This window comes from Muntiacus reevesi, chromosome 15, assembly GCF_963930625.1.
Source record: "Muntiacus reevesi chromosome 15, mMunRee1.1, whole genome shotgun sequence".
In the NCBI taxonomy this organism is placed as follows: domain Eukaryota; kingdom Metazoa; phylum Chordata; class Mammalia; order Artiodactyla; family Cervidae; genus Muntiacus; species Muntiacus reevesi.
The window spans coordinates 55,802,531-55,818,757 of record NC_089263.1 but is presented as its reverse complement, the minus strand read 5'-3'; the positions used below and the strand labels follow the sequence as shown (position 1 = coordinate 55,818,757).

At 48.2% G+C, this 16,227-nt stretch overlaps 1 protein-coding gene across 1 annotated transcript; it reads right to left on the bottom strand.

The window, feature by feature from the left end:
• Positions 1-1,681: 1,681 nt before the first annotated feature.
• Positions 1,682-7,222, bottom strand: LOC136147223 (serpin A3-5-like). Its single transcript, XM_065906521.1, has 4 exons — positions 6,613-7,222; positions 4,789-5,059; positions 2,920-3,067; positions 1,682-1,876 (listed from the first exon to the last, which is right to left on the bottom strand). The coding sequence occupies exons 1-4, from the start codon at positions 7,220-7,222 to the stop codon at positions 1,682-1,684; spliced, it is 1,224 nt and encodes a 407-aa protein (XP_065762593.1).
• Positions 7,223-16,227: the final 9,005 nt, after the last annotated feature.

Genomic DNA, 16,227 nt, shown 5'->3' with positions numbered 1-16,227 from the left:
CCAATGAAAAAGTGGAAAAAAGACTTTAATAGACAGTTTTTCAAAGAAGATACACAAGTGACTACTAAGCATTGAACACATGCTCACCATCCTTCATCCTCCAGGAAATCAAAATCGCAGTAAAACATTAACTCAAATCTAAGAAGGCTGTATTCATAATACTAATAGAAAATCAACAGCATATGTTTCAAAAATAAGGAGAAATTGGACCCCTTGTGCATTGCTGGTGAAGAAGTAAAATGGTACAGTTGCTCTGGAAAAAGGTTTGGAGGTTCTTCAAAGAGGTAAATGTCAGATGACCTTGCATGCATGCTTGCTAAGTTGCTTCACTGTGTCCGATTCTTTGCAACCCCATGGACTGAAACCCACCAGTCTCCCTCTGTCCCTGGGATTCTCCAGGCAAGAATACTGCAGTGGATTGCCATGCCCTCCTCCTCCAGGAGACCGTGCAACCCAGGGATCAAACCCAGGTCTCCCACACTGCAGGCAGATTATTATTTACCATCTGAAATACCGAAACACAGGCAGTGTGGATGAATCTTGAAAGTATCATGCTAAGGGAAAGAAGTCAGTCACCAAAGGTCGCATATTGTATCATTCCCTTTACATAAAATACTGAGATGTTAAATCCAGAGATACAAAAATTTCTATTAGGAGTTACCAGGTCCTGGGGAAAAGTTGTAATGGGCAGTGAGAGCTTAATGGATATGGGGTTTCCTTTGGGGGTGATTAAAACAATCAGAAACTAAAAAGAAGTGATAGTTGTACAGCATGTAAATGTGCTAATCACCGCTGAATTTTACATGTTAAAGTGGCTACTTTCGTTCTATAAATTTCCCTTAAATATAGAGAGAGAGACTTAGAGGTAAAGTAATTAAATGCCACGCATAGATACTGTCTCTACAATACATCCTAATTCAGAAAAAAAAATTAAGTTTAGTCACCACATAAGGGAGTAATAACTTGGTATTGGATAATATTAAAGAATTATGTTTATTTTTAAGTGTGATGTGCCTTTTTAAGTATTTTTAAAAATTCTTACAGTTTGAAAAACAGGATGTGTAAGATTTACTATAAAACAAACCCAAAAGAGGGAAGGGGCTAGGAGGTAGGGAATAATTATATTGGTGCCATGTTGATAATGACTGAAGCTGCTGATATGTACGTGAGGTTATATCATCCTCTCTGTTTTTATAATGTCTGAATTTTGCCATGAAAACAAAAAAGTCTTTGAGGGAGAGACTGTGCTTTGTTACCCAATTCATAATGCATCCTCAGTGTGAAGTGCATGCTCCACAGTGAACATTTTGCAAATATTCTATCTGCTGAGCACATATTAAATTTTCTGTTCATGCTGCATTAAAGTGGAGAGTTCTATTAATTTGTATTATTAAATAGATTTACCATTTAAAATCACTCTAACCATAATGAAGTAGCCATCACGACCTCTGAAATGTCATAAGCCAAGTTCCCATGATGGGTGTAGCCTCACAGCAGGAGGTGACCCAGAGGACACAGACTTCCTGTGCATGTAGACCCCCAGAAGACTCACTGTCACCTCCCCAGAGGTGAGCAGGTGGGGACAGGAAGCGTGGATCCTCAGTGCCCAGGGCCCAGGCTGCACCCAGGGACCTGGGCACCTCACTCCTTAGGGAGGGTACCCAGAGCTCAGAGCAGAGCTCTAGGCTTGACTGGGGTTTGTGACTTTCCCCAGAAAGATGATGCTCTGGGTGTCTTTGAGAACTATGGCAATCAGGAAGGGCCTGTCGAAACGCACAGTGGTTCTCCGAAAGGATGTTAATACTATGCCGATTCCCGTGGCAGCAGCTCCTTCAGTGCCCTCCTCGTCCACATCCAGCACAGCGCTGTGGACCACCTGTGGGGACACCAGAACATTACCCACCAGAGATGGAGTGGGCAGAAGTGAGCAGTCACTTAGCACCTCTAAGAGGGCTGACATTCACCCCCCTGCCGCTGGCCTGTCACTCTGCTGTCCTCTCAACAAACTGCCCACTGTTCGCATAGTTGTGATACGCAGACATGCAAACTGAAGGCAAGGTCTGTGAGTGATGTGCCCAACATCAGAGAAGCAAAGAACAGGACTCATTCTCCTAACCCAGAGACTGTGCTGCCTCCGAAGACACCCTAGTCAGGGGGAAGGGCCAGGTTAAGGCATTTTTCTTGCAGGCAACTGTCCACAGTCCCTCCAAGTCGAAGCAACTGATGGGCGAGCACAGCTTTCTGCTCCTCTCCGCCCCAGCTGACGTGTCCCTGAGGCCTCAGCCACCTTGCCGAGGATTGGCTTCCCGTCCCTGGACCACAAAGTCCCAGAGCCCCTGTGCCCCCTTTACCAGACCCTCTGGCAGGTGGGGTGCAGGGGAGACTGTGGGGGTGCCTGGCCACCCCCCATTCCACCATTCACTCTGACTTCTCTGCCTCTAGGACCACAGAACCAGGACCCTGGGTGTTCCACTCACGGGCTCTTAGTACATTTTCACTGTGATTCTTCATAGACTTTGTAGGTACCTATAACCTCTTACCTACTCTGCTAGGCACCAAACAGGAAGGAAGAACTATATGCTCCCTTTAAAGATGAAAAGTTGGGGGATGCAGAAATGTGATCACTCCCCTCCATAGGCAGTGAGAGATGGAGCCTGACATGGGCTCCTCTGCTGTTTCCACTCCGGGTCCTTCCCAATGACGGGCTTCTGTGTCACTTTATAATTCAGGAAAGGTGCGACCTGATGTCACCGTGATTGCAACCAGCTATCCTGGGCTTCGGGAGTCCCAGGGAAGGGAGACTAGGTCACAGGGAAAGCATTTATTTTACAAATTCCAGGTGACCTGCCATCTTTTTGACGAACCTCCACGTTTCGAGCTCTGATAAGAGGATGAATCATCCACACTTTACGGACTCACCTGGGAGACTGCCAGGTCCCCAGTCCCTGTGATTCCTGACAGGTCAGCGTCGGCGAAGATTTTCTTAATACCCAGCTGGGAGAGGGTGTCTTTCAGCTCATAGTCATTTTTGATGGAAAATTTTGGCAGGTAGAGTTCATGTATTCGACTAGAAAGTGAAAAATATTAATTTGAACACTTGCTGGAAAAGATGCCCAACATTCCCACCTCACAGCATGGTCTTCCAAGGATTCCTCTTACCATCCCCCTTCTCCCTGGAATAAGGACTCTTGTTCTCAGTTTCTAGACCCCTCGGGCTAAATCCCCTTATTTTGTTACTTATCCACTCCAATCTGCAGGAGTCTAACAGGCCAGCAGGCACCAGGGCAGGGGGAGGTTAAGGAGTCTGCAAGGCCCCAAGTGACCTGAGTCCACCTTCGGGGGACCCTGCCTTCGGCCAGCATCCCCTCTCACCCCTCTGCCCTCCCGCTCTGGCCTCACTCATCCTCAGCCACACCAGGCTCGCTCCTGCCTCAGGCTTTGCCCTGCTTATTCCCTTGGCCAGAAATGCTTTTGCCAACACACCCAGAAGGCTCGGTCTCTGACTGCAACATCACGTAAGGGCACCCTATTTCTGATCACAAACTACCTCTGGATACAGTTTTCTTCACCCTTTTACTGTGCTTTACTCTCCCCGCCTCCCCATTTCTCCCCTCTCAACGTACTGAGGAATTTACATTTCTTTCCAGTCTGTCTCCCACAATTATGGAATGCCATGAGGGCAGAGAATTTAGTGTTTTATTTGCTGAACTACTACAGAGTCTAAGTCCCTGAGGTATAGTATGTCTTCAATTAACTTTTTGGACCAGTGCTGACTGGATGAATGAATAAATGAGTGATTATAATGAAAGACAGTGCAAATATGGTCCTCAGAAGCCATCACACCTGAGCCCTCACCTAATTCTATCTGAGCCTTCTGAAGAGGAAAAATTAAAAATTTTCATGACCTCCTGCTCATTCTGCCTCTGTAACTCAGCTTTCTTCTTGCAGAGCCTGGATCAGGTAGGTCATGTAGTCTCAGAAAGTGGGGCCTTTCATTACTAGGAACTGAGCTTATCTCACTGTTCCTTGTTCAGCTCTTTGGAATTGCCCAGCCCCTGCAAACCTGCCTAATCATGCCTGTCCATGTAAAGGCCAGGCATCCTCCTCCCCATCTTGACTGCTCTTCCCAGGGCCGTGAAACCCCTTAGATTAAACCAGCCTATTAACAGCTAGTGTTATCCACTGTAGTCTGCTGAAGTGAAGTGAAGTGAAGTCGCTCAGTCATGTCCGACTCTTTGCGACACCATGGACTGTAGCCTATAAGGCTCCTCTGTCCATGGAATTTTCCAGGCAAGAGTACTGGAGTGGGTTGCCATTACCTTCTCCAGTCTGCCTATAAAAACTCTGTAAGCCTTTTGTTCAGGGCTCACAGCTTAGAGTGTTAACTCCTCCGGGCCGACCAGAGTAATAAACCTGAGTTCTCCAACTCTCTGAATGTGGTGCTTAGTTTCTGCAACATTGGTTTCTGCAAGACTTCCACCTTCAGAAGGAGGAGTCGTGGGGAGAACTTGAGTGTCAGGGGTCATGCTGAGTCCTCATGACTCAGCACTTCTTAGTGTGAGGCACACTTTCGGCTCCCACCCTCTCAGATGTCATCGTCTTACAGAAGGATTCAAGCCCAGAGCCAGGCAGGCAGCAAAGAGCAGGGTCATCAGGGATGGACTCTCCCACCTCTGCCCCCGGGCCTGCACATTCCTGAGGCCCTGTTGCTGGGAGTCAGGAATTCAGGAAGAGGGCGAAGGACCGAGAAGGCAGGTGAACCCACAGCTCTGGGTCCTGGGGAGTCACCTGGGCTGCAGGGATTCTCGCCACCTCGTCAGCGTCTCCGGGTTCAGCTTGGCTTCCAGGTCCTGCATTTTGCCCTCGTCGGGGAGGATGAGGAGGGCGCTGTCATTGCTGGTGTAGGTGAGCTCCACCAGCGTGCAGCCCAGCTCCTCGTCCCGGAAGTAAGGGGTTTCCAGGCCAAGGGTCATCATGGGCACCTCCACCGTCTTGTTCTCGCTCACGTGGAACTCTGCTTGCTGAGTGTGTCTGGGGTCAAAGCGGGTCTTCCACTGGGCTGGAGGCGGGGGGACAGGTCAAGAGTCTGTGAGTGCAAGAGCTGCAGTCTCTCCCTCCTTGGCCCTGGTCCCTGAGCGGGGACGACCTTCCCCACACCAGCAGCCCCCGTATCATGGACCTCTATGTGGGCCTGCTGGGTGTGCACATACCCCTGGGCAGGTGGATAAGTCCATGGGGACGGGGGTAGACCCTGCAGGTCAGGATTGGGAAGCGGGATACGTAACAAAGTGGGTTAGTTCTTGGGGAGTTTGGAGCCCTGGGGCTTCATGGAGGATTTATCCACCCCTGCTGCCTGCTTCGTTTCCACCCCTGCCTGTGTCCCCACGGTTAGAGACAGGAGGAGAGGGAAAGCTGGGCTGGTGGGGGTACCCCTGGGGAGGGCAGAGTCCGGGGACAGGTCAGGGTGGTAGGAAATGAGAGCACAGAAAGTAAGGACCAATCATAGTAGATCTGGCCTGGATTATTAAAAACTTTCCAGAGAACTGGGAATCTAGGCCTTCACTTACAGAGAAAAACACAGATCCAGGAGGGCTCCCCAGGGCTCTGCCAGGAGTCCCCAGTTCAGGGCAAACATGTCCCCTCCAGCTGGTGTCCCTTAGGTGCCTGACCACCCCCTCGCTCAGTGATCATTCTTTGTGTCTTATTTCCGTGTCCCTTTTGCACTGCTGGCTCCGTGTGTGAAATCTTCCTGCCTTCACTCTGCCCTTATGAGTTTCCAGGATCGGGTTTGCAGTGCTGGGTTTCTACTAATGGGGCTGGGCCCTGGACCAGCTAGAATCTGGAAAAGAGTCTGTCCTGGACGTTGTCCTTCCCTGAGGCTTCCCTCTGGGGTTGGCGTTGCCAATGCTACTCTCATAGCTATAATGGAGCACAACTGAAGTTCCTTGAGTTGGCCAGGCTGCTCAGAGGCTATCATAGCATGAAGTCGTCCACCAGCGCCACCTCCACCCACTGAGACCAAGTCCCCTTGGAGCGAGCCCAGGTCAGACACAGCCCGCAGAGTGCGGAGCAGTGGCCTTCCCCGCATGTGTGAAAAGAAGCTGGGGTTCCTGGCCACTGCAGAGTGACCTGGGAGGAAAGCCCCTTCCTACAGGCAGCCTGGCAAGTTTGCAAATAAAAAGGCTCCCTGAGGGTTAGATGGTAAAGAATCTGCCTGCAATGCGTGAGACCTGGGTTGGGAAGATCCCCTGGAGAAGGGAACAGCTATCCACTCCAGTATTCTGACCTAGGGAATTCCCATGGACAGAGGAGCCTGACAGACTACAGTCCACGGGATCACAAAGAGTCGACTGAAGGACTCTTGCTTCACTGTGGCTCAGACAAAGGGTTAATGGCGCCCCTGCCCTTGTGAGCTGCAGTGGCAGCTATGATTTAGAAAACCCCCAAATAGACAAAAACTATGACGGGGACTGGGTCTTAATGCCCAAGCTGTCCTCACTGATGACAGCTCCCTCTATAATGCCCAGCAACAGTTGGCTGAGCTGAAATAGAAAGAGCCCTGAAGACACAAAACTAAAGGTACATTTCCTTCCAACTCAACAGGGCACCCACCTTTAAAGTAGATGTAATTCACCAGGACCAACACTGTTCTTGGGGAAAGGAACTTGAACAACTCCTCAATTTTCCCCTGGGTTTTATTCTTCACATAGCCGTTTATTAGCCTCTTGGCAGCTTCTTGGTCCCCGAAGTTGGTCGAGAAGGCCTCGGAGGAATACAGTACCTGGGCGTCTTCTATGAACTTGTCCAGCAGCTCCAGCTCCTCCTGCACAAACATGGCGTTGCCCGCGCTCAGCTGCAGCTCATTGCTGACTGGATTGAGCGTCTGCAGGAGGTGCTGGAAGCCCTGGTGGATCTCTTTCTCTTGGATCTCCGTGAGGTTGAACTTGAGTCCTTCCAGGATCTCTGTCAGGGTGGGGCCACGGGCCCCCAGGGACAGGAAGGCCAAGGCTATGGAGATGCTCAGAGGGGAGAAGATGACGTTTTTACTGGGGTTCTTCAAAGCCAACTTCTTATAGAGGCTGAACGCGAAGTCGGTGTTGCTAGAGGCTAATGTGTGGTCATCCACCCTTCTGCGTTGGTCCTTCACCATCACATTCTCCGGGAGGCAGTGGAGACTGCAGATCCCAGTCAGCAGGAGCCCCAGAGCCAGAAAGGGAGACATTCTCTCTGCCCTCGTGTCTGAAAAGCAAAGCTCCTTAAGTCTCCGTGTATTAGATGACATCCCAGCCCCCACCCACTGTCCCCCGTGGTCTCTGCTCTTTTGGACCTGCTGCTCTCTGACCTCCCAGGGGCAGGCACCCTCCTGGGCTCCCAACACCCATGAGGAGGCTCTGGGCTCCCTCTCACCTTTGACCAAGTGCTGTGATTGGTACCAATTTCCCCGGTGGAGAGACTGGGCACAGAGGGGAAGGGGCTTTTCCAAGGTCTCACGGCAAGCCGTGGAGAGAGTGAGGGGGAGGAGCCTGGGGTGCCTGGCTCCAGGGTGGGGAAGCTGGTGATGGGTGCGAGGTGCTGGCCAGCGAGAACCCATCCCACTCCGGGAGCTGACCCCGTCAGAGGGGCCTGGGAAGCCGGGCTCCTTTCCCACCATGCCCCTCTCTGTCCCCCCGGGAAGGAGTCCTGCGCTCATCAGAGGACAGTGCACCTCTCCCCACCTCTGAGGACAAGGTGTGACCTCAGGGAGGCTCTCCCGTCGAGGTGCCTGGTCACAGAGAGGGTTCAGGAGAGAGGCCGCCACAGGCAGCGGGTGCCGTGCTGGAACCTGGCTGCCCTGAGCAGGGCTGGTGCAAAGAACAAGGAGGGCAGAGCGTTCTGCTCAGCCCTGCCACGTGGACACGTGGAGGGTGTTTCCATCAAGAACCTGGAAAGGCCTCCTAGTGGGGAGAAGCAGGTGAGCTTAGAGTCTCGGGGACCTGGTGGAGGATTTCGTTTGGACCACTCGTGAGTGCTGTGTGGTGACGAGCAGTGACTGAACCTCTCTGATCCTCAGTTCCCACCTCCGTCCAACATGTGGAACGGCTCAGGTGACATACGGGATGAAGGTGCTGGGCTCCTAAGAGGAGTTCCAGACATGTCACCCACTCCACTTTTCTAAGACTTGTTCTAGGCTTGTTCTAAGACTCAACAAGTCAGACTGTGATTCCCAGGGGACAGAAGACCAAGCTACTACCCAGAAACCTCAGGAGAAACTGCGATCAAATTGGTGACCTCAGCAAAGAGGGCTGTTTCCCTTCAGTCTCTGCCCCTCATCTCAGAAGAGAGAGAGCTGCTGGGGTGGGAAGGGGGGAGGGGAGAGACACAAGAGGCAGAGGAGGGAGGAAACTGGAGGGGAGAGGAGGAGGGGGTGTAGGGGAGGAAGTCTTGTCCAGAGACAGGGGGGAAAGGCCTTCACACAAGCCTGGGGAGAGAGGAGATCAATTGCCTAAACTATCAGCTTACTCAGGAGTGATACAAGGGTTTTTTCCAAATTAACCGTTAACCGTTTTCTTCCAAAACTATCCCTAGAGTATTCATTTGTTCTGGTTGCAGGGGTGCCTCTGCTTCTGAGTGGTTTGTCTTTTCAGTGCTGGACAGACTCAGCTCCTGTCTGCTTGCCAGGGTCTCTGGAGGGACACTGGAGCCCAGGAAACCCCCCCGGAGACCCCAGAGCCTCTGCCCAGAGGGACCCATTTCTCTGATTCGGAGCACAGGGCTCTCTGAGAGCAGCGCCCTGTGCCAGGCAGGGAGACGCACCTTAGGGCTCTCGGAGGAGCTCTGACCTGACGCTGGATGCCCAGCGGGCTCGAATCACAACCCCAAAGACAAAAGCAGAAATGCCCCCAGAAGCCCTGGTCGCACGTCCCTCCCTTTGCAGGATGAACACTGAGACCCAGAGGGAGGACTGGCCTTCAGAGGGCTCAGAACCCTCACAGCATCGGACACAGATCCTCCCGCCTCCCTCCGGCCTCAGGTTCTACCAACCCCTGGCTGAGGCCAGAACCACCCTGGGAAAGAGGTCCCTTGGCTCCCAGTGTGGGAGCATCCCGGATTACCTGCCTGTGAGAGCGGGATGTGGACAGTGGATCCAGAGCCTGCCCAGATAATGGAGTTTCGTGACTTTGTTTGTCTATTTATCCTGCAAAGACCTCTTCTCTGGCTTGTGAAATGTAGGAGGGAACAAGACCTCAGACTGGAAATGGACAGATGAACATTTCTGGTAACAGGATTCATTACACTATGCAAACAATCTAGTTACCTAAATAGGTTTTTCTTTTCCTCTTAAGAAATAGCCAGTAAATAAACCCACAAAAAAATCTTTCCCATGTTAGAATTTTCTTCTGTTTATGAAATACTCACTGGGGAGCATGTGACAACTCAGAAAACATCAAATAGATCATTGAAAACCAGTTGAAATTATTGTTCCTTTTAAAGAGTATTGACTCTTTTGGGAGCTTTATTCCCGGTCTGATATCCTCTTTAAGGATCATGAAGAAACCCTGAAAATGTAGAGAAAGGTTTGTGAAATATTTCTCAGAACGCTATCGCCCAGGCAAATCCAAGTTAACATTGTGTTGTGTTTATTAGTCACTTTTCTTTGAAGTGTGTGTGTGTGTGTGTGTGTGTGTGTGTGTGTGTGTGCACATTTGCATATGTGATAGAGCATGATTTAAAATGCAACACTCTCTTTGTTTAGAGCTTGATTTGCAAGTTGAAGCACTCCTCCCCCATAACCACAAAAGCGGTGTGAGCCTGAGGTTCCCAAAGAGTGTCAGGAGTACAAGTGTCTGGGGCCTCTGGTCTCCAGCACCATCTGTTCGGGGGACCTGCTGTGACATGGACATCGCCCTGCTGTCCTTCACTATTGGTTCACCCTAAGAGCTAATTGTCCTCCCTTCTTGCCCTTGAGGTGTCCTTAGCTGTTTCAATGAGATAACTTCAGGTATTTCCTGGGCTCATGGAAAAATCTGTGCCTTCCTTCATCATAGTCACATCCCTCCAGCCATGACAATCCCTGGTAATCCCTGCCAGACTTTTGGGGACCCCTGGTGTTCTACCAAGCACAGTTTGCAAACCACTGACTTAGTGACATTGGGCTTCCCCGATGGCTCAGCAGGAAAAGAATTTGACTGTAATGCAGGACACCAGGGTTTGATCCCTGGGTCAGGAAGGACCCCTGGAGCAGGAAATGGCAACCCACTCCAGTATTCATGCCTGAAAAATTCCATGAAGAAAGGGCCAGAGGCTAAGGTCCAGAGAGGCTAAGGTCCAGAGAGGTTGCGAAGAGTTGGACACGACTGAGCATGACGATGGCTTTGAGGTGATGGTATGGCTTTGGAATGAGGTAAGCTTCGATCCTGAAAGTACAGCTTACCAGCTGTGTGATCCCATGATATTAATTGAAAATCTGTGGACTTTAATCTCTTTATCTCTAAAAGGCAGATAAGAAAGTTTCACTGACTGGAAAGAGGTGGGGGAGGTGTGTCTATGAAGAGTTAGTCCACACTAGGTGTAAGCTCTCAGTTCAGTTCAGTTGCTCAGTTGCGCCCAACTCTTTGAGACCCCATGGACTGCAGCACAACATGCCTCCTTGTCCATCACCAACTCCCAGAATTTATTCAAACTCATGTGCCTTGAGTCGGTGATGCCATCCAACCATCTCATCCTCTGTCGTCCCCTTGTCCTCTCACCTTCAATCTTTCCCAGCATCAGGGATTTTTCAAATGAGTCAGCTCTTTGCATCAGGTGGACAAAGTATTGGAGTTCCAGCTTCAACATCAGTCCTTCCCATGAACACTCAGGACTGATCCCCTTTAGGATGGACTGCTTGGATCTCTTTGCAGTCCAAGGGACTCTCAAGAGTCTTCTCCAACACCACAGTTCAAAAACACCAATTCCTTGGCACTCAGCTTTCTTTATAGTCCAACTCTCACATCCATACATGACTTCTGAAGAAACCATAGCCTTAATGTTATAGCCACACTTTCCGGGAAACAAACTCACTCAGAAGGACAATGCAGATAGTGGAGTGCAGTTTATTACACCGGCGGGCCCAAGGCAGAGTCTCCTCTTAGCCAAGGACCCCGACCAGCATTTATGAAAATCTTTTATACCCCATGTGTACGTGTCCAAACCCACCACCCCAAATCCCTTGAGGCTTACAAAAGAAGGGTAAATACAATTACAATAACCCCATCATTCACATGTTATGTGTTCAAACAGTTAATAATCAATAAGCCCGCGGTTACCTTCCAACCAGTTAATAACCAATAAGCCTGTGGTTACATTTCGATAGATACTGTCCGGAGGCAGGGGTGATTAGTGTCTGTTTTCTCTTCTTCAAGATTCCCCTGCCCAGAGGGGGGTCTTATCCTTCCATTGTCGTTCCCACAGGCGCTAAGCACAGAGTTCAGAGTCCACTGGGGATGTGGCCGTGCACGACCAGCCCAGACAGGCCTGAGATGGAGTCCAGGCCCTATGAATTCCTTCTTCATTACCTAGACAGACCTTTGCTGGCAAGTAATATCTCTGCTTTTTAATGTGCGGTCTAGGTTGGTCATAACTTTTCCTTTCAGTTCTTTCAGTCCCTTTCCTTCCATGTCCTTTCAGTCTCCAGTAATTTCCAGAATTGACTGTATATTTTGAAGTTATAGAGAATACCAAAGAAGAGTGGTGAAAACAAGACTACAGCTGATTTTTCTTTTGTTAATTACTGATATTTGAAGCAGTGGGTTGACATGTTGATTCCAATTTGCCAGGGACTCAGGCTGCTTGTATTCTTCATGTTTTTAGTCAGGTCCCAGAGGGCTCATTGGCACATCCACCTTCCATTTAAGGATGGGAGTCAAGGGGGGAAGCTGGCTTGAAACTCAACATTCAGAAAACGAAGATCTTAGCATCATCCAGTCTCATCACTTCATGGCAAATAGAAGGAGAAATAGTGGAAGCAATGACAGATATGATTTTCTTGGCCTCCAAATCACTGTGGACAGTGACTGGTGGTGGTTTATTCAGAAGTTGTGTCCGACTCTTGTGAGCCCAAAAATTGTAGCCTGCCAGGCTCCTCTGCCCATGGGATTCTCCTGGAAGAATACTGGAGTGGATTGCTATTTCCCTCTCCAGAGTGTGGACTAAAAAATGATGTACAACTTGAGAATTGTAAGTTAAATTTTATTTGGGAGCAAAACGAAGACTGTAGCCTTGGAGGCAGCACCTCAGACAGTTCTGAAAAGTCAATACATAAGATTTTGGTGAAGGGGGAGTTCAATACCATGAAGCACTCAATGCACAACAGGATTTTGTTAGTCATGAGGGTGTGATGTCAACTTGAAGGGATTTAGAGCTTCTTAACTTGGATGCAATCTCAAAAATGACAGAATGATCTCTGCTTGTTTCCAAGCAAGCCATTCAACATCACAGTAATCCAAGTCCATGCCCCAACTAGTAATGCTGAAGAAGCTGAAGTTGAACGGTTCTATGAAGACCTACAAGACCTCTTAGAACTAACACCCAAAAAAGATGTCCTTTTCATTATAGGGGACTGGAATGCAAAAGTAGGAGGTCAAGAAACACCTGGAGTAACAGGCAAATTTGGCCTTGGAGTACGGAATGAAGCAGGGCAAAGGCTACTAGAGTTTTGCCAAGAGAATGCACTGGTCATAGCAAAAACTCTCTTCCAACAACGCAAGAGAAGACTCTACACATGGACATCACCAGATGGTCGACACTGAAATCAGATTGATTATATTCTTTGCAGCCAAAGATGGAGAAGCTCTATATAGTCAGCTAAAACAAAACTGGAAACTGACTGTGGCTCAGATCATGAACACCTTATTGCCAAATTTAGACTTTAACTGAAGAAAGTAGGGAAAACCACTAGACCATTTAGGTATGACCTAAATCAAATCCCTTATGACTATACAGTGGAAGTGAGAAATAGATTTAGGGGACTAGATCTGATAGACCGAGTGCCTGATGAACTATGGACGGAGGTTCATGACATTGTACAGGAGGCAGGGATCAAGACCGTCCCCAAGGAAAAGAAATGCAAAAAGGCAAAATTGTTGTCTGAGGAGGCCTTACAAATAGCTGTGTAAAGAAAAGAAGTGAAAAGCAACGGAGAAAAGAAAAGATATTCCCATTTGAATGCAGAATTCCAAAGAATAGCAAGGAGAGATAAGAAAGCCTTCCTCAGTGACCAATGCAAAGAAATAGAGGACAATAGAATGGGAAAGACTAGAGACCTCTTCAAGAAAATTAGAGATACCAAGGGAACATTTCATGCCAAGATGGGCTCAATAAAGGACAGAAATGGTATGGACCTAAAAGAAGCAGAAGATATTAAGAAGAGGTGGCAAGAATACACAGAAGAACTGTTCGAAAAATATCTTCATGACCCAGATAATCACAATGGTGTGATCACTCACCTAGAGTCAGACATCCTGGAATGTGAAGTCAAATGGGCCTTAGAAAGCATCACTACGAACAAATCTATTGGAGGTGATGGAATTCCAGTTGAGCTATTTCAAATCCTGAAAGATGATGTTGTGAAAGTGCTGCACTCAATATGCCAGCAAATTTGGAAAACTCAGCAGTGGCTGCAGGACTGGAAAAGGTCAGTTTTCATTCCAGTCCCAAAGAAAGGCAATCCCCAAAATGCTCAAACTACCGCACAATTGCACTCATCTCACACGCTAGTAAAGTAATGCTCAAAATTCTTCAAGCTAGGTTTCAGCAGTACATGAACCATGAACCTCCAGATGTTCAAGCTGATTTTAGAAAAGGCAGAGGAACCAGAGATCAAATTGCCAACATCTGCTGGATCATCGAAAAAGCAAGAGAGTTCCAGAAAAACATCTATTTCTGCTTTATTGACTATACCAAAGCCTTTGACTGTGTGGATCACAATAAACTGTGGGAAATTCTGAAAGAGATGGGAATACCAGACCACTTGACCTGCCTCTTGAGAAACCTATATGCAGGTCAGGAGGCAACAGTTAGAACTGGACATGGAACAACAGACTGGTTCCAAATAGGAAAAGGAGTACGGCAAGGTTGTATATTGTCGCCCTGCTTATTTAACTTACATGCAGAGTACATCATGAGAAATGCTGGGCTGGAAGAAGCACAAGCTGGAATCAAGATTGCCAGGAGAAATATCAATAATCTCAGATATGCAGATGACATCACCCTTATGGCAGAAAGTGAAGAGGAACTAAAAAGCCTCTGAATGAAGGTGAAAGAGGAGAGTGAAAAAGTTGGCTTAAAGCTCAAAATTCAGAAAACTAAGATCATGGCATCTGGTCCCATCACTTCATGGGAAATAGATGGGGAGACAGTGGAAACAGTGTCAGACTTTATCTTGGAGGGCTCCAAAATCACTGCAGATGGTGATTGCAGCCATGACATTAAAAGAAGCTTACTTCTTGGAAGGAAAGTTATGACCTGCCAGGCCAGCCGGAAGATTTCAGTGAGCAACACGACGCGTTCGTTTAGGCTAAGAAATAAAGACACAGAACAGATGGGGTCAAGAGGATGGCTGCAGTCAGCGATGATTCTTTATTTCTCAGGGTTATATTTATACTAAACCAAGAAGAGAATCTTAAGAAGAGAAAATATTTTTCCCTAAACATCACTTTGAGATAACAATCACCAGAACTCTCTGATAACACCAAAGGCATCCCGTTTATCTTAAGGGTGGTCGTGAAAGGCTTATCCATCTGCGTCATGTGTGCATTCAAGGCTTACAAATGTTCTTTAAGATTAACTTAGATAATAAATTCCAAAGAGGGGTGGCGGGACAGAGAGCTATATCCGCGAACAGACCCTTGAGGATCAAGGCAGCTCCCAGAGCCAGCCTTTTGGTTCAGGCCGCTCCCCGCAATGACCAACCTAGATAGCACATTAAAAAGCAGAGACATTACTTTGCCAACAAAGGTCCATCTGGTCAAGGCTATGGTTTTTCCAGTGGTCATGTATGGATGTGAGAGTTGGACTGTGACGAAAGCTGAGCGCCGAAAAATTGATTTTCAACTGTGGTGTTGGAGAAGACTCTTGAGAGTCCCTTGGACTGCAAGGAGATCCAACCAGTCCATCCTAAAGGAGATGAGTCCTGAATGTTCATTGCAAGGACTGATGCTGAAGCTGAAACTCCAATACTTTGGCCACCTCATGCGAAGAGTCGACTCATTGGAAAAGATCCTGATGCTGGGAGGGATTGGGGTCAGGAGGAGAAGGGGGCGATAGATAATGAGATGGCTGGATGGCATCACCGACTTGATGGACATGAGTTTGAATAAACTCCGGGAGTTGGTGATGGACAGGGAGGCCTGGCAAGCTGCAATTCATGAGGTCACAAAGAGTCGGACATGACTGAGCCACTGCACTGAACTGAACCATGAGGAGATTCAAGGATTGAGATAATAAAATCTCTTCTTAAAAACATGCAACTATCTAAAGACCTGTCCCACCAGATTCCCTGAGCACAGAGTGCCTCACTCCACCCTGAACTCCCTCTGGGGTTGTTGAAAGTCAATAGCTATAGCTGTATGGGGTTCAATATCCACAGAAGCAGATGGCAAATGTCTTTGTTGTGGCAATGATCTTGGTAAACGCCAATTTGTAATTGACAAGGGGAATCTTCCCAACCCAGGAATCAAACCCGTTGTTTCATGCATTGCAGGCAGATTCTTTTCCGACTGAGCTATGAGTGCACCCATTAAGTTAAAGATGCTTGCTCCTTGAAAGGAAAGCTTTGACAAAACAAGAGAGCATATTAAAAAGCAGAGACATCACTTTGTTCACAAAGCTCTGTATGGCCAAAGCTTGGTATTTCCAGTAGTCATGTACACATGTGTGAATTGAACCATAAAGAAGGCTGAACTGTAAAGAATTGATGCTTTTGAATTGTGGAACTAGAGAAGACTCTTGAGAGTTCCTTGGACTGAAAGAACATCAAAACAGTCAATCTTAAAGGAAATCAACCCTGAATGTTCATTGGAAGGACTGATGCTGAAGTTCCAAATACTTTGGCCACCGAATTCAAAGAGCCAGCTCACTGGAAAAGGCCCTGATGCTGGGAAAGATTGAGGGCGGGAGGAGTAGTGAGCAGCAGAGGATGAGATGGTGGGATGGCATCACTGACTCAAGGCACACGAGTTTGAGCAAATTCAAGGAAATAGTGCAGGACAG

Excerpts from the sequence above, each read along its gene's own strand:
- LOC136147223 (XM_065906521.1), bottom strand. The coding sequence starts at position 7,222 with ATGTCTCCCTTTCTGGCTCTGGGGCTCCTGCTGACTGGGATCTGCAGT. Across the intron at positions 5,060-6,612 it reads GAATTACATCTACTTTAAAG|CCCAGTGGAAGACCCGCTTT; the intron begins GTGGGTGCCCTG and ends CCCCGCCTCCAG. Across the intron at positions 1,877-2,919 it reads GGGACCTGGCAGTCTCCCAG|GTGGTCCACAGCGCTGTGCT; the intron begins GTGAGTCCGTAA and ends GTGTCCCCACAG.